The 23,179-nt window shown below is 37.6% G+C and overlaps 1 protein-coding gene across 1 annotated transcript in view; it reads left to right on the top strand.

The window, feature by feature from the left end:
- Positions 1-23,179, top strand: part of GDPD4 (glycerophosphodiester phosphodiesterase domain containing 4) — a 108,057-nt gene that overhangs the window by 51,376 nt on the left and 33,502 nt on the right. Inside the window, exons 11-12 of the mRNA XM_053561768.1 lie at positions 8,555-8,776; positions 9,657-9,814. Coding sequence (XP_053417743.1) covers positions 8,555-8,776; positions 9,657-9,814 — 380 coding nt within the window. The remainder of the gene's footprint in view (positions 1-8,554; positions 8,777-9,656; positions 9,815-23,179) is intronic.

Raw genomic sequence — 23,179 nt, 5'->3', positions numbered from 1 at the left:
CCTTTGAAAACATTCAACCACATGTTGGATATAGTCTAAACAGGCCTTGTCCCATTCCAGCTTATTTTTTCTGAATAAGTGTCCCATTTTGTATACAAAAAGAGGTTCAGTTTATTTCAGCTATTAGATCTACCCCATGATACTATTTAAAGCTTACTTGAGGCTTTGTGCCTGTAGCTCAGCAGCTAGGGTGCCAGCCACATACACCAGGGCTGGCAGGTTCGAACCCAGCCCAGGCCTGCCAAACGACAATGACAACTACAACCAAAAAATAGCCAGGTGTTGTGGTGAGTGCCTGTAGTTTCAGCTATTAGGGAGGCTGAGGCAAGAGAATCGCTTAAGCTGAAGAGTTGGAGGTTGCTGTGAGCTATAATGCCACAGCACTCTACCAAGGGCAACAGAGTGAAACTGTTTAAAAAAAAAAAATAAAAAAATAAAGCTTACTTGAGTTTACTTTTAAACTCTCCTGTTGATTTAATCTTTATCATCTTCGCTATTTTGAATATTTGGTCTTGTGTTGGTCTTTCCTATCCTGTTCTTTTAACCATTTTTTCTCACCCCAAAGGTCTAACAATTAAGTGAGCTAACTTGTCTAGATCTGGTAGTTTCTAATAAAATCTTGATTTCTGAAGAAAATTTCTATTTTCCTGAGAAAACCCTTAGTTTTACCCCTTAACTCAGATCTACAGCATGTTTTATTTCAAGTCCTATGATGTGCTTTCTGGTTAGCAATTTTCCGGAGGCTATTGTACAATGTGATTGTTTCTTTCCTGAGAAAAATGTGAGAAAGGGCAATTTGTTTAGGAGGTCAAGGGAAGGAGAGAAGGAAATATAAAAAGTGTGAATGAAAATGAAAATAAAGGAGGGCGGAGACAAGATGGCTGACTGAAGCCAGCTTTCCACAGAGGCTCCCATCCAGAAGGAGAGTTAAAGGACAAAAATTTAGCAAATAACCTGGTGGATTTGAGCTGCACGGAGAGAGAAGATTGAAGAATGCACATCAACCCCACTGAGGCAAGCTGTGACCCCAAAGATACAAACAAAAGGTGCAAAATCCATCACCAAGCAGGCAGGAGTCCCCTCCCCCATGAGAACGGCTCGGAGTACCCCACAAACGAGCAGAGTTCAAAGGTCCTCCCACTACACTCCATGAGAGAGACCCTCTAAAAAGTGGACCTAACTCCCCTACTAGGGTGCCATGGTGTTCTCCTGCCAGGCATAAAACTGTATAAACTGTATATATGGTCATCCATATTTCAGGCAAATGGTAATCAGAAAAAAGCAGATGTTGCAATTCTATTTCCAGACACAATAGGCTTTAAACCAACAAAAGTAAGGAAGGATAAAAATGGTCACTTCATATTTGTTAAGGGTAATACTCAATATGATGAGATTTAAATTATGAATATTTATGCACCCAACCAGAATGCACCTCAATTTATAAGAGAAACTCTGACATGAGCAACTTGATTTCCTCCAGCTCCATAATAGTTGGAGATTTCAACACTCCTTTGGCAGTGTTGGATAGATCCTCCAATAAGAAGCTAAGCAAAGAAATTTTAGATTTAAACCTAACCATCCGAAATTTGGATTTAGCAGACATCTGCAGAACATTTCATCCCAACTAAAATGAATACACATACTTCTCATCAGCCCACGGAACATACTCCAAAATTGATCACATCTTAGGTCACAAGTCTAACCTCAGTAAATTGAAAGGAATAGAAATTATTCCTTGCATCTTCTCGGACCACCATGGAATAAAAGTTGAACTCAGTAATAACAGAAATCTGCATACTCATACAAAAACATGGAAGTTAAATAACCTTATGCTGAATGATAGCTGGGTCAGAGATGAGATTAAGAAAGAAATTGCCAAATTTTTGGAACAAAACGACAATGAAGACATGAATTATCAGAACCTCTGGATAACACAAAGGCAGCCCTAAAAAGGGAAATTTGTAGCACTGCAAGCCTTCCTCAAGAGAACAGAAAGAGAGGAAGTTAACAACTTAATAGGACATCTCAAGCAACTGGAAAAGGAAGAACATTCCAACCCCAAACCCAGTAGAAGAAAAGAAATAACCAAAATTAGAGCAGAATTAAATGAAATTGAAAACAAAAGAATTATACAACAGATCAATAAATCAAAAAGTTGGTTTTTTGAAAAGGTCAATAAAATAGATAAACCTTTGGCTAACCTAACCAGGAAAAAAAGAGTAAAATCTCTAATATCATCAATCAGAAATGACAAAGACAAAATAACAACAGACTCCTCAGAATTAAAAAAATCCTTAATATTACAAGAAACTTTATTCTCAGAAATATGAAAATCTGAAGGAAATTGACCAATACTTGGAAGCACATCACCTTCCAAGACTTATCCAGAATCAAGTGGAAATGTTGAACTGGCCTATATCAAGTTCTGAAATAACATCAACTATAAAAAATCTCCCTAAAAAGAAAAGCCCAGGACCAGATGGCTTCATGTCAGAATTCTACCAAACATTTAAAGAGGAACTAGTACCTATATTACTCAACCTGTTCCAAAAGGTAGAAAAAGAAGGAAGACTACCCAACACGTTCTATGAAGCAAACATCACCCTGATCCCCAAACCAGGAAAAGACCCAACAAGAAAAGAAAATTATAGACCAGTATCACTAATGAATATAGATGAAAAATATTCAACAAGATCCTAACAAACAGAATCCAGCAACACATCAAACAAATTATACATCATGACCAAGTTGGTTTTATCCCAGGGTCTCAAGGCTGGTTCAATATACGTAAATCTATAAGTATAATTCAGCACATAAACAAATTTAAAAAGACCATATGATTCTCACAATTGATGCAGAAAAAGCTTTTGATAATATCCAGCATCCCTTTATGATCAGAACACTTAAGAAAATTGATATAGAAGGGACATTTCTTAAACTGATAGAGGCCATCTACAGCAAACCCACAGCCAATATCATATTGAATGGAGTTAAATTGGAATCATTTCCACTGAGATCAGGAACCAGACAAGGCTGCCCATTGTCTTCACTGCTCTTTAACATTGTAATGGAAGTTTTAGCCATCGCAATTAGGGAAGAAAAGGCGATCAAGGGTATCCATATAGGGTCAGAAGAGATCAAACTTTCACTCTTCGCAGATGATATGATTGTATACCTGGAAAACACCAGGGATTCTACTACAAAACTCTTAGAAGAGAACAAGAAATACAGCAGTGTCTCAGGTTACAAAATAAACATTCATAAATCTGTAGCCTTTATATATACCAACAATAGTCAAGCTGAAAAAACAGTTAAGGACTCTTTTCCATTCACAGTAATGCCAAAGAAGATGAAATATTTGGGAGTTTATCTAACAAAGGACGTGAAAGATCTTTATAAAGAGAACTATGAAACTCTAAGAAAAGAAATAGCTGAAAATCTTAACAAATGGAAAAACTTACCATGCTCATGGCTGGGAAGAATCAATATTGTTAAAATGTCCATACTACCCAAAGCAATATATAATTTTAATGCAATCCCTATTAAAGCTCCACTGTCATACTTTAAAGATCTTGAAAAAATAATACTTTGTTTTATATGGAATCAGAAAAAACCTTGAATAGCCAAGACATTACTCAGAAATAAAAACAAAGCAGGAGGAATCATGCTACCAGACCTCAGACTATACTATAAATCGATAGTGATCAAAACAGCATGGTACTGGCACAAAAACAGAGAAGTAGATGTCTGGAACAGAATAGAGAACCAAGAGATGAATCCAGCTACTTACGTTATTTGATCTTTGACAAGCCCATTAAAAACATTCAGTGGGGAAAAGATTCCCTATTTAACAAATGGTGCTGGGTGAACTGGCTGGCAACCTGTAGAAGACTGAAACTGGACCCACACCTTTCACCATTAATTAAGATGGACTCTCACTGGATTAAAGATTTAAACTTAAGACATGAAACTATAAAAATACTAGAAGAGCGTGCAGGGAAAACCCTTGAAGGAATCGGTCTGGGTGAGTATTTTATGAGGAGGATCCAGTGGGCAACTGAAGCAGCTTCAAAAGTACACTACTGGGACCTGATCAAACTAAAAAGCTTCTGCATAGCCAAGAACACAGTAAGTAAAGCAAGCAAACAGCCCTCAGAATGGGAGAAGATATTTGCAGGTTATGTCTCCGACAAAGGTTTAATAACCAGAATTCACAGAGAACTCAAACGTATAAGCAAGAAAAGGAAAAGTGATCCCATCGCAGGCTGGGCAAGGGACTTGAGGGGAAACTTCTCTGAAGAAGACAGGTGCACAGCCTACAGACATATGGAAAAATGGTCATCATCTTTAATCATCAGAAAAATGCAAATCAAAACTACTTTGAGATATCATCTAACTCCAGTAAGATTAGCCCGTATCACAAAATCCCAAGACCAGAGATGTTGCCATGGATGTGGAGAAAAGGGAACACTTCTACACTGCTGGTGGGAATGCAAATTAATACATTCCTTTTGGAAAGATGTTTGGAGAACACTTAGAGCTATAAAAATAGATCTGCCATTCAATCCTATAATTCCTCTACTAGGCATATACCCAGAAAACCATAAATCACATCATAACAAAGATATTTGTACCAGAATGTTTATTGCAGCCCATTCATAATTGCTAAGTCATGGAAAAAGCCCAAGTGCCCATTGACCCACGAATGGATTAATAAATTGTGGTATATGGAATATTATGGAGCCTTAAAGAAAGATGGAGACTTTACCTCTTTCATGTTTACATGGATGGAGCTGGAACATATTCTTCTTAGTAAAGTATCTCAAGAATGGAAGAAAAAGTATCCAATGTACTCAGCCCTACTATGAAACTAATGTATGGCTTTCAATTACAGCTATAACCCAGTTATAACCTAAGAATAGGGGGAAGGGGGAGAGGGAGGGAAGGGAGGGGGGAGGATGGGCGGAGGGAGGGTGATTGGTGGGATTACACCTGTGGTGCATCTTACAAGGGTACATGTGAAACTTAGTAAATGTAGAATATAAATGTCTTAACACAATAACTAAGAAAATGCTGTTAACCAGTGTGATGAAAATATGTCGAACCGTCTATAAAATCAGTGTATGGTGCCCCATGATTGCATTAATGTACAAAGCTATGATTTAATAATAATAAAAAAAGAAAGAAATATGTTAAAATGTTAAAAGAAAAAGAATTATTAGATGTTAATGAATTTTTATATTCCAAAATCACTAGGATATTCTCTGGACATGACATTAAATTTCATAAAAGGCAAAAAAAAAAAAAAAATAGAAAGAAAATGAAAATAAAGTTGTGTAGAGAAATAAAGAGATTACTTGGGTCTTAAAATATGACGTAATTACTGTTCCCTTCAGAGATGTTGCATTTAATCACTGCTTTCACCTACAAATGATCTAAAGTTGTCAACTGGTGATAAAAGTAGCCATCTATTAAATTTAATTGATAAAAGTAGCCATTTATTAATTTTTTATTTCAAATTAATATGAGGATACAGATTTTTAGGTTACATTGTTCTTATTTTGGGGATAAATTACGAGCATGTAATTGTTTATATATTGGTTTCATATTAGTATGGAGTACATTGGATATTTATTTTTCCATTCTTGAGATACTTTACTAGGAAGGATATTTTTTCAACTCCATCAAGGTAAATGTAAAAGATGTAAAGTCTCCATCTTTTTTAATGACTGAATAGTGTTCCATACTATACATATACCACAATTTGTTGATCCATTCATGGGTTGATGGGTTCTTAGGTTGCTTCCACAACTTGGCAATTGTAAATTGAGCCACAGTGAACATTCTTGTGCAAATGTCTTTGTGGTAAAATGATTTTTGTTCTTCTGGATAGATACCTAGTAATGGGATTGACCTTATCAGGATCAAATGGAAGGTCTACTTTTAGAACTTTCAGGATTCTCCATACTTCTCTCCAAAAAGGCTGTATTAGTTTGTAATCCACCAGCAATATAGAAGTGTTCCCTTCTCTCCACATCTATGCCAGTATCTGATGTTTGGGACTTTGCAATGTGGGCTAATCTTGCTGGGGTTAGGTGATATCTGAGAGTGGTTTCAATTTGCATTTCTCTGATGATTAAAGATGATAAACATTTTTCATGTGTTTATTGGCCATTCATCTGTTATCCTAGGAGAAGTTTCTGTTCAAGTCTCTTGCCCACTTATAGAGAGGGTTGTTGGCACTGTTCGTATTGTTTAATTCGAGTTCTCTGTAGATTCTAGTTTATCAGGCCTTTGTCAGATTCATAACATGCAAAAATCTTCTCCCATTCCCAAGGGTGTTTGTTTGCTTTGGTTGTGGTACTCTTAGCTGTGCAAAAGCTTTTTAGCTTGATCAAATCCCAGTTATATGTTTTTGGTGTTGCTGCAATTGCCAGAGGGGTCTTCCTCATAAAGTTTTTTCCCAGTCCAATATCTTCAAGTATTTCCCCCACACTTTCTTCTAGAATTGTTATTGTTTCGTGTCTTAAATTTAAATCTTTTATCCAACAAGAATCAATTTTTGTTGGTGGTGAGAGGTGTTCTCCCAGCACCATTTGTTAAATAAGGATTATTTTCCCCATTGAATGTTATTGTTAGACTTATTGACAGATCAATGATGATATGTAGCTGGGTTCATCTCTAGATTCTCTATTCTATTCCATAAATCTACATCTCTATTTTTCTGCCAGTACCATGCTGTTTTGATCACTATAGACTTATAGTATAAACTGAAATCTGGCAGCGTGATGGCCTTCATATTTATTTTTATTTTTAAGAACTGTGTTTGCTATTCATGGTTTTTTCTGGTTCCATATGAATCGAAGTACTATTTTCTCAAGTTCTTTAAAGTATGACATTGGTACTTTGATGGGGATTGGATTAAATCTATAGATTGTTTTGGGTAGTATAGACATTTTAACAATGTTGATTCTTTCCAGCCATGAGCATGGTATGTTCTTTCATTTGTTGACATCTTCTGCTATTTCCTTTCTCAAAGCTTCATAATTCTCTTTATAGAGATCTTTCACATCTTTTGTTAGATATATTTCCAGGTATTTAATCTTCTTTGGTGCTATTATAAAATCTCCTAAAAAAGAAAAGACCTGAATCAGGTGGCTTCACACCAGAATTCTATCAAACCTTCAAAGAGAAACTAGTTCTTATATAATGCATAAACTATTCCAAAATATAGAGAAGAAAAGAATCCTCCTATTCTATGAAGGAAATACCATCCTGATCTCCAAACCAGGAAAGGACCCAACAAAAAAAGAAAACTATAGACCAATATAATTAATGAATATTGATGCAAAAATATCCAACAAAATATTAGCAAGCAGAAAACAGTGACACAATAAAAAGGTATACACCACCAAGTGGGTTTTATCCCGGATATGCAAAATTGGTTCCACATATGTAAATCCATTAAAATAATACACCACATAAGAAGAATAAAAAACAAAGACCATATGATTCTTTCAATTGATGCAGAAAAGGCTTTTGATAATATCCAGCATCCTTTCATGATAAAAACACTCAAGAAAATAGGCTTAGATGGAACATTCCTTAAATTGATTAAGGCCCTCTACAGCAAACCCACAGCCAATATCATATTGAATGGAGTAAAACTGAAAGTGTTTCTACTCAAATCTGGAACCGACAAGGATGCCCACTGTCTCCACTACTATTTAACATAGTATTGGAAGTCCTAGCCATTGCAATCAGGCAAGACAAAGAGATCAAAGGAATTCAAATGGGGACAGTGGAGGTCAAACTCTCCCTCTTTTGAGAATTTAAATGGTTTTACCAAGAATGCACAGCAAGAAGCGTAGTGAGCCAGGGTTTTTGAGCTTTAATCTAAAACATATACAAATATCTATAGAAGACAGAATGGCACGTACAATTATAGAGGCATAAAAATGGGCCATTGAGGTCTAAAGCCATCAAAGTCTCTTTATTAGGGAATATTTAAGGAAAGCTTCATGATGGAGACAGCATTTGAATTGGGCTTTGCAAATTGCGGGTAGGATTTTAACAGGTGGATGTGGCAAGGAAGGCAAGTGAGACCTGGAAGTAGAGAGGTACCTCTAGAGAAATCAACCTGGAACTGAATCCAGCTGAAACCAAACCACATGTTCTTTCTGTTACACAAAACTAAAACAGTGAGAGCACATGCGGAATGCCAACATGACTGAAAAGGGATGTTTTACCTTGAGTTGTGGGGAGAAAGGCTGGAAAAGAAGGTCAGGATAAGAACATGAAGGACTTTCAGTGCAAATACCACAGGTTCTAGGATAGAGAAGAAATCATTCCAAACACCGTAATTACTGATGAAGATTACATTTTGTTTGTTTCCTTGTCAACTCGTATCTCAGGGCAAGTATTTCAGAGGGCCTGGTGGATTGAGTGGTAATGGAGCAACATGCAGGTAAAGCTGGATGTGGGGCTACATAGCATGAGAACCAGAAAATGCTTTTGATGAGAATCAATGTATTTTTGATGTATTTATTTTTAGCGCAGACCATTTTTCAATATGAAACGTCTATCAGAGGAAGATAAAAAAAGAGCAAGAAATCAGTCAATTCCAAAACTAGCTGATTTATTAAAACTTGCAAAGAAGGAAAAAAAATTTGTGATATTTGATCTTTATGGCCCTCCACCAAAACATCCTTTCAGAAACACATTTGTCCGCCAAGTAGTAAAGGTGATCCTTGCCTCTAAAATTGAACAACAACAGGTATGTCTAGTTCAATATTTATGGTAATGGTTAGGAGGTGAGTAGCATGTCTCAGAAACACAGTAGTTGAACTTGAACTACCTTGTAGGTCTTCCCTAGGGTCCTTAAGTAATTTTGGTTCCTATGGAAATGGAGATTGTTTTTTACACAGCTACATGTGGTAATTTAAGAATGATACATTTAAATATACCTCAGTGGGGAAAATAATTGAGGCTGTTGGCTATTCTAAACCAAATGAAATATTAGCACCTGGTTAAAGAAGAATGTGTGTAATAACTGTGGCGTAACCTATACCGTCACCATCATAGATCTGTTGGAAAGAGCTTGGGTAACATTAAGGCTTTGAGGAGTTGGTTTTAATAAATGACACACAAAGGACAACTGGTTCTCATTGGAGCAGATATTTGCTTATCGTGTTTTTCAGAAGAAACTCTCTGCATTTGAACAGTTATTTCAAATCCCTCAAACTCTCAGAATATGGGAGTGCTGTGAAAAAAATATGTTTTTATAGATAAGTGATAATAGGATCTCTGTTAGCAGTAAATGACTCCTCTCAAAGATGATTTTTTAGGATTGTCAACGAGAGATATTTTTGATTTCTACCATTCATCTCCATCTGCCAACTCCTCCTCTACTTTGCTAGTATGGGGATTTCTGTACACAGTGGGTGCTTGATCCTTGATATTAACTTAGCTCCAGAACAGCCCTGCTGAAAGCCCTCTATGAGAGTTGGGGCTAGAATTTCACCAAGGGCTATAATTTCTCTCTGCTTCCTGTAGACTACTACCAGTGTTGGGACGGAGCTCCCTCCATGCTCTATGGGGTGTTTGTGCCTAGACAGCTAATTATCTACTGAAGGACTTCCTGTTTCTCCTTACAGATTTTTTGGTTACCAAGCCACGATATGGCATATGTCAAGTACATGGCTCCTGGTTTTCAGCATATAGGCCGTACACTCTCCATTGAAAACCTTACAAGAGAAAATGTTAGTAGAATAAATGTTGACTATAAGGACATATTATTCTCCCATAGGATAAGGTAAGTGTTTGATCACATCTCTCTGGGCAGGTGTTGCTTTACAAAGTCTTCCTCAGAGATAAATAGTAGGCTTCATAAAAATTACCTTATATACCCTTCTGCATCCTGAGGCATGAACCTCTTTCCATTCCTGCTTCTTAGGCCTTTCTAATCATTAGGTGGTTGAAAATACAATGATGTCTTTTTTCTTCTAGTATGGAAAATTATGTTTTACTTTCTATTTCCCATTCAGATGTTTTTTTACTCAACTACTTCTCTATCTTGAGCATATTTGTTTCCTTTTCCTTTGTTCCAAAATTATTTCCTCTACTGCTAATCCTAACTTACATAGTTATAGTAGTTGAAAAGTAATTATAATGGCTTCCTTTTACCGTGCCTTCATTATGTGTCAAGTTTTGTGTTTGATAGACTGTGGGCTCTGTTTCAAATCCTGAAACAGGATTGAAACAGCCTATCCCTCCACTACTCATATGACTGAACACATTTCTAATTGTCAGTTTTCTCCTTTGTAATTTAGGATAACAGTGGTGCCTGCTGGAGTGGTTAAAAGGTTGAATGAAATCATTCATTTTATATCCACAGCAAAATCCTGGGCAAATGTAAGAAGACAGTAAATGTTAGCTGCTGCTTTTATTGTCACCATTTTCCCATGTTGTGCAGTGTAATTATTTCCCAATCACAGAGATTAGGTAGTTCACACAGTGCGGCAGTATTGGACCTGAGATTTAAATGTAGTTCTGACAGACTACAGAGTTCAGAGTCTTTCACTGCTATGCCTTTAAAGTTATTCCTTGGTCCAGCTGTATGGGCATAATTTTGCCTGGCATTAGATTTAACAGGGATCATATCCTGAGTTTTATTATAAAATCAAGCAGTTCAGTTTAGCTCAGTAAATATTTACCAAGTAGTAATATGAACAGTGTACCATGACAGTATTATGTGAAAGGTCAACATAAGTAAGATATCATCCTTCTCCTTTAGGAGAACATATACTCCAAGAAGAAGAATAAAGCTTTTTTCCACATACCTATGCCACTTACATAAAGCTGATCATGATAAATTCATGACCAGGATATATTCCAAGTAATTCCCCTTAAGGACACATACCTAATAAGAAAGTAAGCAGTTATACCTTAAATATTTGACTAATGGAGAGGGAACATTGAAGAGCACACATCACCCCTGCTAGGGCAAGCTGCAACCCCAAGGAAGCAAGCAATATGTACAAAATTTATCACCAAGTGGATGGGAGTCCCCTGCCCCATGAGAATGGCTCACAGTATACTTTCTACATACAAGTGAGCAGAGTTCATATCTCCCCTTGTTTTGTCCCACAGGAGAGACCCTCTAAAAACTGGAACTCCTTCCCCAGAGAGGACCCACTAGTGTGCAATGGCACTCTCCCACCAGGCATAAAACTGAACATAAACTCTACCCACAATTCTGAACTCCCAGCACTCCCATCCACCGTCACCCTGAGGTCTGGAAGCCTGTCCCTGTGGAGTCCAGGTTCTTGGGCACTTTCTTGAGAGGTGTGGAAGGGGCTTGGGTTGTTGCAGATCTGTGCTGATTCTGTGGCACAGGTGTAAAGAGAAGATAGTAGACCAAGAGGGAAAGGGAGAAGCCGTGCCCCACAGTACAGAGCAGCAGTGGCAGCCGCGGGAACAATACAGCTCACACCCCTGGGGATATTTTGGAGAGATATTCCCTGCCTCTCCTGGCAACCAGAGAAAGCCAGGTCTTTATTCTTGTATGGAAATAAAGATCTGGTGGAACAGATCTGGGACAGGAACACAGGCTCCGTGAGTAAAGGGTATGCCTGAGGCGGTACCTGAAGGAAGGGGGACAGGGACGGAGACTAGAATATGCACACACAGAGACAGCATACTCCCAGGGTGGGGCTGAGTCAGAAGTGCTGCTTTTGTGAGCCTAACATGCACCCGGCCCCCAGGGGAGCATAGCTGGGACAAAAGAAGGCATGGCAGCAGCACCAGCCCAGGAAGGCGAAGGAACTGAGAGCTGTTTGTGATCTCTAACCATGCCTGCCCCAACAGAGTGCAATGGAGACAGAGACGCCAGCTCTGTGAGAATTGGTGTAGCAGCAGCGGCACAGGGATGGGCTGAGTCACAGTTTCTGTGAACTCAAACAGTGTCCGGCCCACAGGGGAATATAGCCGGGACAGAAACACAAATTCTGCGAGAATATAAGTGGCAGCAACATCAATCTGGGGCAGGGATGAAACTGAGTGAAACTGCCCAGCTTCCATTAAGCACCCAAAATTGTCAGGCTTCAGCTCTCCCTGCCAGCTGGTGGCAGAGTGTGGTGGCCTGGCAGAGGAGACACATCTCCCTATGACTCAGGCAGGTGCAAACCCTTAGACCATCTGCTCCTTGGAGGGAATTAGGTCACAGCCCTTCAAGGTTACCACTGACTGAGTGTGACAGAGGTGCAATGTGGGAAAGGAGGCATCAACTTTCCAGAACTAATTCATTTGCTGGGTGGGCACTTCTGACTCCACAGAGCACCAGAGCAAGTCATACTCGAGCTGCCAGCAGACTATTGCTATCTAGTTGCTGGAGACCTTTTGAACTCTTCCACATGAGACTGAGTGCTGACTGGGACAGTTGATTTGGAACTCTTGACCTGGGTCAATCACTTGAGGACCATCCAGGGTGGTACCTTGGTTGTGATATTCCTTTTCCAGTTGTGGCCCATGGGGGGCAGGGTGTCTTAGTTGCTGGTATTTCTCCACAGCTGAGACTTCAAGCCAGAGTTGCTGATTCACTAGGATTGGACAGAGACCAAATGAAAATAAGACAGAGCCACTTAGCCCCACCACACCAACCAGGTCCCCAGTGTCTCAGGCCGAATGGGAGAAGGTATTTGCAGATATGTCTCTGACAAAGGTTTAATAACCAGAATCCACAGAGAACTCAAATGCATTATCAAGAAAAGAACAAATGATCCCATCTCAGTGGGGGCAAGAGACTTGAAGAGAAACTTCTCTGAAGAAGACAGGCATACGGCCTACAGATATATTAAAAATGCCTCATCATCCTTAATCAGCAGAGAAATGCAAATCAAAATCACTTTGAGATATCATCTAACTCCAGTAAGATTAGCCCACATTACAAAATCCCAAAATCATAGATGTTGGCGTGGATGTGGAGAAAAGGGAATGCTTCTGCAGTGCTGGTGGGAATGCAAACTAATACGTTCCTTTTGGAAAGATGGTTGGAGATCACTTAGGGATCTAAAAATAGACTTGCCATTCGATCTTGCAATTCCTCTACTAGGTATATATCCAGAAGGCCAAAAATCACTTTATAACAAAGATATTTGCACCAGAATGTTTATTGCAGCCCAATTCATAATTGCTAAGTCTTGGAAGAAGCCCAAGTGCCCTTTGACCCATGAATGGATTAATAAATCATGGTATATGTATACCATGGAATATTATGCAGCCTTAAAAAAGATGGAGACTTTACCTCTTTCATGTTTACATGGATGGAGCTGGAACATATTCTTCTTAGCAAAATATCTCAAGAAGGGAAGAAAAAATATCTAATGTACTCAGCCCTACTATGAAACCAACTATAGCCCAAGAAGTGGGGGGAAAGGAGAGGGAGGGGAGGGGAGGAGGGAGGATGGATGGAGGGAGGGTAACTGGTGGCACCACACCTATGATGCATTTTACAAGGGTATATGTTAAATTTATTAAATGTAAAGTATAAATGTCTTAACACAGTAACTCAGAAAATGCAGTGAAGGCTATTTTAACCACTTTGATGTAAAACCAGCACATTGTACCCCATGATTGCATTAATGTACACAGCTATGATTTAATTTTTTAAAAATGCCCTGGTCCAGATGGCTTCATGCCAGAATTCTATCAAACCTTCAAGGAAGAGTTTATTCCTGTACTGCAGAAATTATTCCAAAAAATCGAGGAGAAAGGAATCTTCCCCAACACGTTTTATGAAGCAAACATCACCCTGATACCAAAACCAAGAAAAGACCCAACTGAAAAGGAGAATTTCAGACCAATTTCACTAATGAATATAGATGCAAAAATTCTCAACAAAATCCTAGCCAATAGATTACAGCTTATCATCAAAAAAGTCATGCATCATGATTAAGTAAGTTTCATCCCAGGGATGCAAGGCTGGTTTAACATACGCAAGTCCATAAATGTTATCCACCATATTAACAGAAGCAAAAACAAAGACCATAGAATCCACTCATTAGATACAGAAAAAGCATTCGATAAAATCCAGCATCCTTTTCTAATTAGAACACTGAAGAGTATAGGCATACATGGCACATTTCTGAAACTGATTGGAGCTATGTTTGACAAACCCACAGCTAATATTTTACTGAATGGAGTAAAACTGAAAGCTTTTCCTCTTAGAACTGGAACCAGACAAGGTTGTCCTCTGTCACCATTACTATTCAACATAGTGCTGGATGTTCTAGCCAATACAATTAGGCAAGACAAGGAAATAAAGGGCATCCAAATGGGAGCAGAGGAGGTCAAACTCTCCCTCTTACTGATGATATGACCTTAACTTAGAAAACCCAAAGACTCAATCACAAGACTCCTGGAAGTCATCAAAAAATACAGTAATGTCTCAGGATATAAAATCATTGTCCACAAGTCAGTAGCCTTTGTATACACCAATAACAGTCAAGATGAGAGGCTAATTAAGGACACAACTCCCTTCACCATAGCTTCAAAGAAAATGAAATACTTAGGAATATACCTAACAAAGGAGGTGAAGGACCTCTATAAAGAGAATTATGAAACCCTAAGAAAGGAAATAGCAGAGGATATTAACAAATAGAAGAATATACCATGCTCATGGCTGGAAAGAATCAACATTGTTAAAATGTCTGTACTTCCCAAAGCAATCTACTGATTCAGTGTCATCCCTATTAGAATACCAACATTGTGCTTTCAAGATTTGGAAAAAATGATTCTGCATTTTGTATGGAACCAGAAAAAACCCCATATAGCTAAGGCAGTTCTTAGTAATAAAAACAGAGCCAGGGGTATCAGCATACCAGATTTTAGGCCATAGTGGTCAAGACAGTATGGTACTGGAACAAATATAGAGACATAGACATTTGGAATTGAATAGAAAACCAGGAAATGAAACTAACATCTTACAACCACCTAATCTTTGATAAACCAAACAAGAACATACACTGGGAGAAAGACTCCCTATTCAATAAATGGTGTTGGGAGAACTGGATATCCACATGCAAAAGACTGAAACTGGACCCACACCTTTCTTGCAAAAATTGATTCAAGGTGGATAAAATTTAAGGTATGAAACATTAAAAATCCTCAAAGAAAGCATAGGAAAAACACTGGAATATTGGCGTGGGGAAAAATGTCATGAAGAAGACTGCCATGGCAATTGCAACAACAACAAAAATAAACAAATGGGACTTCATTAAACTGAAAAGCTTCTGTATAGCTAAGGAGACAATAACCAAAGCAAAGAGACAACCTACACAATGGGAAAGGATATTTGCATATTTTGAATCAGACAAAAACTTGATGACTAGGATCTGTAGAGAACTCAAATTAATCCATATGGAAAAAGCCAACAATCCCATATATCAATGGGCAAGAGACATGAATAGAACCTTCTCTAAAGAAGACAGACGAATGGCTAGAAACATATGAAAAAATGTTCATCATCCCTAATTATTAGAAAAATGCAAATCAAAACTACCGTGAGATACCATCTAACCCAGCAAGAATGGCCTACGTTACAAAATCTCAAAACTGCCGATGCTGGCATGGATGTGGAGAGAAGGGAAACTCTTACACTGCTGGTGGGACTGCAAAGTAATACAACCTTTTTGGAAGGAAGTCTGGAGAACCCTCAAAGCACTCAAGCTAGACCTCCCATTTGATCCTGCAATCCCATTATTGGGCATCTACCCAGAAGGAAAAAAATCCTTTTACCATAAGGACACTTGCATTAGACTGTTTACTGCAGCTCAATTTACAATTGCCAAAATGTGGAAACAGTCTAAATGCCCCCCAACCCAGGAATGGATTAACAAGCTGTGGTGTATATGTACACCATGGAATACTATTCAGCCATTAAAAAATGGAGACTTTGTATTAACCTGGATGGAAATGGAACACATTATTCTTAGTAAAGCATCAGAAGAATGGAGAAGCATAAATGCTATGTACTCTATTTTGATATGAGGACAATTAATGACATGGTGGGGGAAGGGGAGAGCAGAGAGAGAAAGAAGGAGGGAGGGGTGGGGGAAAGGAAGAGCAGAGAGAGGGAAGAAGGGAGGGGGTGGGGTCTTGGTGTGTGCCACCCCTTTGGGGGGCAAGACAGGATTGTAAGAGGGACTTTACCTAACAAATGCAATCAGTGTAACCTGGTCTTTTGTACCCTCAATGAATCCCCAACAATAGAAAAAAGTAAAAGAAAGGGGACAGCATAAAACTGGTGGGATGTTCGACATTGTATTTGAGAAATTAATGCATCAGTATCTGGTTTGATGGAAGTAGTTGCAATTCTCAGGGAGTTCTCAAGGTGCTCATCAAGTATTTTGGTTCTAATTTTACTCAATGTGTTTCATTCTTGAAAACAGTTGCTCCCAAATGTTGGTGCTGCTAAAAAGTGATGACACGAATAATGTGTGATGGTGAAATAGGGATATTTGTCTCTGGGAAGATAGGTAGTCCAGTAAAGTCCAGTAAAGAGACATTATCAAATTTTTTTATTTTATTTTATTTTTTTTATTGTTGGGGATTCATTGAGGGTACAATAAGCCAGGTTACACTGATTGCAATTGTTAGGCAAAGTCCCTCTTGCAGACATGATCAAATTTTTAAGTTGAATGTCAGATTATAGCTCTATGCACTCTATTTGAAAATTGGCATTAACATATGTTGATGAAAATTGGAGTCACAAATGCACCAAAACATTGATAATTTTCCCAGAAATTTTGGAATCTGTTTTTAAATTCTTATATCAAATCAAAAGCAAGGCTGCATATATTTTGCTGTTCACAGGACTGTTTAGCCAATGTGCCAAAATGCATAAAATGTTAGGCTTAATTTGAGTTTTCTGTAATTTCAGTTTCATTTGGAATGTAGCAATGGTTTGAAGCTTTGTATTGATAAGTTGGTTTTCACCTTGAAGACGTATGTTTAACTCATTTAAATGGGAGAAATCTATTAAAATGCTAACTCAATGAGCCAGTTTTTATCATCAAGTTCTGCAACAAATTTGGTTTTTGATACCATAAACAACTTGATAACATGCTACAAATCATAAAATCTTTTCAAAATTTGGCCTTGATTTAGTCATCTTACTTAGTCATTGTTAGCCTCAATACTTCGAAGGAAATCCTGGAATTGGCCATAATTCAGTCCTTTAAGTCCTTATGAAATTCAGTCTTGATGACTATTTGCATGACATTATACATTTTTAAAACTTTGTGCATGGATTTTCTTGACTTAACCATGCAATGATACTTCATCACACATGAGTTTTGAGTTGTAATTGCATCGTCTTGTATTAATTTTATTTACCTACCATCAGTAACTATACCAGATCTGTTGACGACAAAGAAAACTGCTTTAATATATTTTTTACTGCTTTGTATAAATCTCTTTATTTAGTTGTACCTTTCAGTGGCACTAAAGAAGCCATTTATTCAGTGACAGTATATTCATCATCAATACTTCTAATAAACATGGCAAATTGAGCTGTATTTATAGCATAGGGCTGTCATCTAGTGCCAAAGCATAGGATTTAAAATTAGCCGCTTTACTCTCCAAACTTTTTTCGATAGATTTTCCAATTTTTTCAATTTACCTGCCTATAGTCTGGTGAGACAAACTGATTTTATAAATATCCCCCTTTATTTTCTAGGCAAATTATATCTGCCAATGCTTTCCATACACTGCTTAACAAACTCACCATCAGTAAATGGTTTTCATTTTTTGCTGTTAAACATGCTGCCATATAACTAGTTTTTACAATAGAATCTGTGTGAGTTGTAACCTTTTAAAAAAAATTTTTATTGAGAAGACATATTTTTTCAGTTCTGCCACTTTGTCCTTACAACACAATCCTTCCTATGCACCAAATTTGGCAGCATGTTTTTGCAAATAATGCCTTTTCAAAATACAGTCTTTGAAAACTTGCACGAAGGCCTTACTACTTGCCTCACCACAAAAGCAGTCATCTCTACTTTACACTGAACAATCTTCCTTCATCTGTAATATTTCTTTTGGGGGGTTCTGTTTTCTTTTGAGATATTGTAGAAGCCATGTATATAATATGTATATAATATGGAATGGGCATTAAAAAAAGGTAAAAAATCAAACAAACAATAAAACCAACAACCAAAACACCTCAAAACAAAATAACTAAGATAGTAAATCTAAAATATCTTTCAATGAAAAATAAGTGAGGTGATCCAAGCAAATACCACTGGAGGAGTGTCAGGGTGTGCCCAAATACAACCTGGAATACACACAGCAAGGATGGACAGATGAGCAGAAAGGCCATTCTTTGGTTGAGACCAGGACTAGGGCAAAAAGTTAGAAGCCATGTTGAGTCTTCACAAACTCTTTGCAGGGGCAGGGGCCCAAATGTTCACACCTGTGGTTTAATTTTTAAAGCAGGAGAGAGATGCTTTTACTTTGGCCAGAACTAAAGTGCAGAAGAGTAGCCAAGCCCCCAGAGATGGCCATGTTGACATTCACGTAGAGGATGGAGATGCCCAAGGACAGATGGCTGCTGAGGTAGCCGCTCAGCACCGTGCCAAGGCCCTCAGCTGAATCATGCAGTGGATGCACCACACACACTTGTGGGCTGTAAGCCAAGTTCACCATTCAGCCCCAGCCTAACCATCTGGCTGGACATTGGATACCTTTGTCCAGGGAGAGAATTAATACATTTCATCACATTCTCAAAGAGTTGATGGGTCTCTTAAAAACATAAGAACACTTAGGTAAAGGTAACAAACAGAAACACACGTTTAGAAAAAGGCACCATGCCGGATATTTAAGGGACTGTGGCTATTCACAGGATCCTGTGATAACTAAGCTTATATACTCTGCAGTTAGAAAGCACCAGAGAAAATCCCAGCTCAACTACTCCATAGCTGTACGTCTCTAGGCAAGTTCTTTGCTATCTCTGAGCTTCAGTTTTCTCATCTGTACAATATTCCATCTGTACAATGGCTTATTGCAAAAACTAGTGAGGTCCTGACTATGTACTAGAGCTCAGTAGATATGTGTTATCATTTTATCAGAACAGCAACAAAATGTGCACAGCCTGAGGCAGTATTTCTTCCCTTCCCCAGAAGCCCTTTCTTCTCCTGAGTAACCAATCAATAAAAATTGCTGCGTTGGCAAAAAATAAAAATAAAAAAGGGAGAGAAAAATAAGTGAGGTGACGAATATGTTAATTAGCTTGATTTGCCCATTCCATATTATATACATATATTAAAATATCACATTGTACTCTGTATAATTATGATTTGTCAATTGAAAATAATATTACTTTAAAAATTTTTCTAACAACACTTAAAAAATTCACAGCATCAATAATAAAACAGATGGCAATTCTATACTCATATGGACACCAGTATCTTATGACTGGTCTGATGAACTAGGATGTGAACACTGCTCATAGAGAATGTACTGGAAATGTGATTGCAATAACAAATATTATAGTCATAAACATTAGTCAAATGTTTTTTATTAAATCATGGCTGTGTACATTAATGCAATTATAGGGTACAATGTGCTGGTTTTGTATACAATTTAAAATACTTTCATCAAACTGGTTAACTTGCCCTTCACCACATTTTCTTAGTTATTATGTTAAGACATTTATATTCTACACCTAATAAATTTCACATGTACCCTTGTAAGATGCACCGTAGGTGTGGTTCCACCATTACCCTCCCTCCACCCATCCTCTCCCATCCCTTCCCCTCCCTCTCCTCTTTCCCCTTCTTCTTGGGCTATAGTTGGGTTATAGCTTTCATATGAAAGTGCGGGTGCTTATAAATTAGTTTCATAGTAGGGCTGAGTACATTGGATACTTTTTCTTCCCTTCTTGAGATACTTTGCAAAGAAGAATATGTTTCAGCTCCATCCTAAAGTCTCCATCTTTTTTAAGGCTGCATAATATTCCATGGTGTACATATACAACAATTTATTAATCCATTCATGGGTTGATGGACACTTAGGCTTCTTCCATGACTTACCAATTATGAATTGGGTTGCAATAAACATTCTGGTACAAATATATTTGTTATAATGTGATTTTTGGCCTTCTGGATATATACCTAGTAGAGGAATTGCAGGATCAAATGGCAGGTCTATTTTTAGATCCCTAAGTGATCTCCAAACATCTTTCCGAAAGGAACGTATTAGTTTGCAGTCCCACCAGCAGTGTAGAAGTGTTCCTTTTTCTCCACATGCATGCCAACATCTATGGTTTTGGGATTTTGTGATGTGGGCTAATCTTACTGGAGTTAGATGATATCTCAAAGTAGTTTTGATTTGCATTTCTCTGATGATTAAGGATGATGAACATTTTTCATATGTCTATAGGCCATATGCCTGTCTTCTTCAGAGAAGATTCTCTTCATGTCCCTTGCCCACACTGAAGTGGGATCACTTGTTCTTTTCTTGCTAATATGTTTGAGTTCTCTATGGATTCTGGTTATTAAACCTTTGTCAGAGTCATACCTGCAAATACCTTCTACCATTCTGATCGCTGTCTGCTTGCTTTAGTTACTGTGTTCTTGGCTGTGCAGAAGCTTTTTAGTTTGATCAGATCCCAGTAATCTATTTTTGGTGTTGCTTCAATTGCCCGGGGGATCCTCCTCATAAAATATTCTCCCAGGCCAATTTCTTCAAGTGTTTCCCCTGCACTTTCTTCTAGTATTTTTATAGTTTCATGTCGTAAGTTTAAGTTTTTAATCCAATGAGGGTCTATCTTAGTTAATGGTGAAAGGTGTGGGTTCAGTTTCAGTCTTCTACAGGTCGCCAGCCAGTTTACCCAGCACCATTTGTTAAATAGGGAATCTTTTCCCACTGAATGTTTTTAATTGGCTTGTCAAAGATCAAATAATGGTAAGTAGCTGGGTTCATCTCTTGGTTCTCTATTCTGTTCCATACATCTACCTCTCTGTTTTTGTGCCAGTACCATGCTGTTTTGATCACTATCGATTTATAGTATAGTCTGATAGTGTGATTCCTCCTGCTTTGTTTTTATTTCTGAGTAATGTCTTGGCTATTCGAGGTTTTTTCTGATTCCATGTAAAATGAAGTATTATTTTTTCAAGACCTTTAAAGTATGACAGTGGAGCTTTACTAGGGATTGCATTAAAATTGTATATTGCTTTGGGTTGTATGACAACATTTAACAATGTTGATTCTTCCCAGCCATGAGCTTGGTATGTTTTTCCATTTGTTAGCATCTTCAGCTATTTCTTTTCTTAGAGTTTCATAGTTCTCTTTATAGAGATCTTTCACATCCTTTGTTAGGTAAACTCCCAAATATTTCATCTTCTTTGGCACTACTGCAAAAGGAATAGAGTCCTTGACTGGTTTTTCAGGTTGACTGTTGTTGGTATATATAAAGGCTACTGATTTATGAGTGTCAATTTTGTAACCTGAGACGCTGCTGTATTCCTTGATCACTTCTAAGAGTTTTGTAGTAGAATCCCTGGGGTTTTCCAGATATACAAACATATCATCTGTGAAGGGTAAAAGTTTGATCTCCTCTGACCCTATACCTTGATCACCCTTTCTTGCCTGATTGCAATGGCTAAGACTTCCATTGCAATGTCGAAAAGCAGTAGAGACAATGGGCAGCCTTGCTTGGTTCCTGATCTGAGTGGAAATGATTTCAATTTAACTCCATTCAATACGATATTGGCTGTGGGTTACTGTGGATGGCCTCTATCAGTTTAAGAAATGTCCCTTCTATACTAATTTTCTTAAGTGTTCTGATCATGAAAGGATGCTGGATATTATCAAAGGCTTTTTCTGCATCAATTGAGAGAATCATATGGTCTTTGCTTTTTATTTTGCTTATGTGATGAATTATATTTATAGATTTCTGTATATTGAACCAGCCTTGAGACCCTGGGATAAAACCCACTTAGTCATGGTGTATAATTTGTTTGATGTGGTGCTGGATTCTGTTTGCTAGGATCTTGTTGAATATTTTTGCATCAATATTCATTAGTGATATTGGTCTAAAATTTTCTTTTGTTGTTAGGTCTTTTCCTGGTTTGGGGATCAAGGTAATGTTTGCTTCATAGAATGTGTTGGGTAGTATTCCTTCTTTTTCTATATTTTGGAAAAGTTTAAGTAAAATAGGTTCCTCTTAAAAGGTTTGGTAGAATACCGCTGTGAAGCCATCTGGTTCCGGGCTTTTCTTTTTAGGGAGATTTTGTATAATTTGTATAGTTATTTCAGAACTTCATATAGGCCCATTCAACATTTCCACTTCATTCTGGCTAAGTCTAGGAAGGTGGCATGCTTCCAAGTATTGGTCTATTTCCTTCAGATTTTTGTATTTCTGAAAATAGAGTTTCTTCTAATATTCACTAAGGATTTTTTTAATTTCTGAGGAGTCTGTTGTTATTTCGTCTTTGCCATTTCTGATTGATGTAAATAGAGATTTTACACTTTTATTCCTAATTAGGTTAGCCAAAGGTTTATCTATTTTCTTAACCTTTTCAAAAAACTAAGTTTTTAATTTATTGATCTGTTGCATAATCCTTTTGTTTTCAATTTCATTTAATTCTGCTCTAATTTTGGTTATTTCTTTTCTTCTTCTGGGTTTGGGATTTTGGAATGTTCTTCCTTTTCCAGTTGCTTGAGATGTCCTATTAAGTTGTTAACTTCATCTCTTTCCATTCTCTTGAGGAAGGCTTGCTGTGCTATAAATTTCCCTCTTAGGAGTGTCTTTGCAGTATCCCAGAGGGTCTGGTAATTCGTGTCTTCATTATCATTTTGTTCCAAAACTTTGGTAACTTCCTTCTTAAACTCATCTATGATCCAGCTATTGTTCAGCATAAGTATATTTCGTTTCCATGTTTCTGTATGAGTATGCAGATTCCTGTTGTTACTGAGTTCAGCTTTCATTACATGATGGTCCGAGTAGATGCAAGGAATAATTTCTTTTCTTTTAAATTTGCTGAGGTTAGACTTGTGACCTAAGATGTGATCAATTTTGGAGGATGTTCCAAGGGCTGATGAGAAGAATGTGTATTTTGTTTTATTAGGATGAAATGTTCTATAGATGTCTGTTCAATCCAATTGTTGGATGGTTAAG

Source organism: Nycticebus coucang, chromosome 14 (genome assembly GCF_027406575.1).
Source record: "Nycticebus coucang isolate mNycCou1 chromosome 14, mNycCou1.pri, whole genome shotgun sequence".
NCBI lineage: Eukaryota > Metazoa > Chordata > Mammalia > Primates > Lorisidae > Nycticebus > Nycticebus coucang.
Note: the sequence above shows the minus strand (reverse complement) of the source record. Positions and strands in the feature narration are given on the sequence as shown.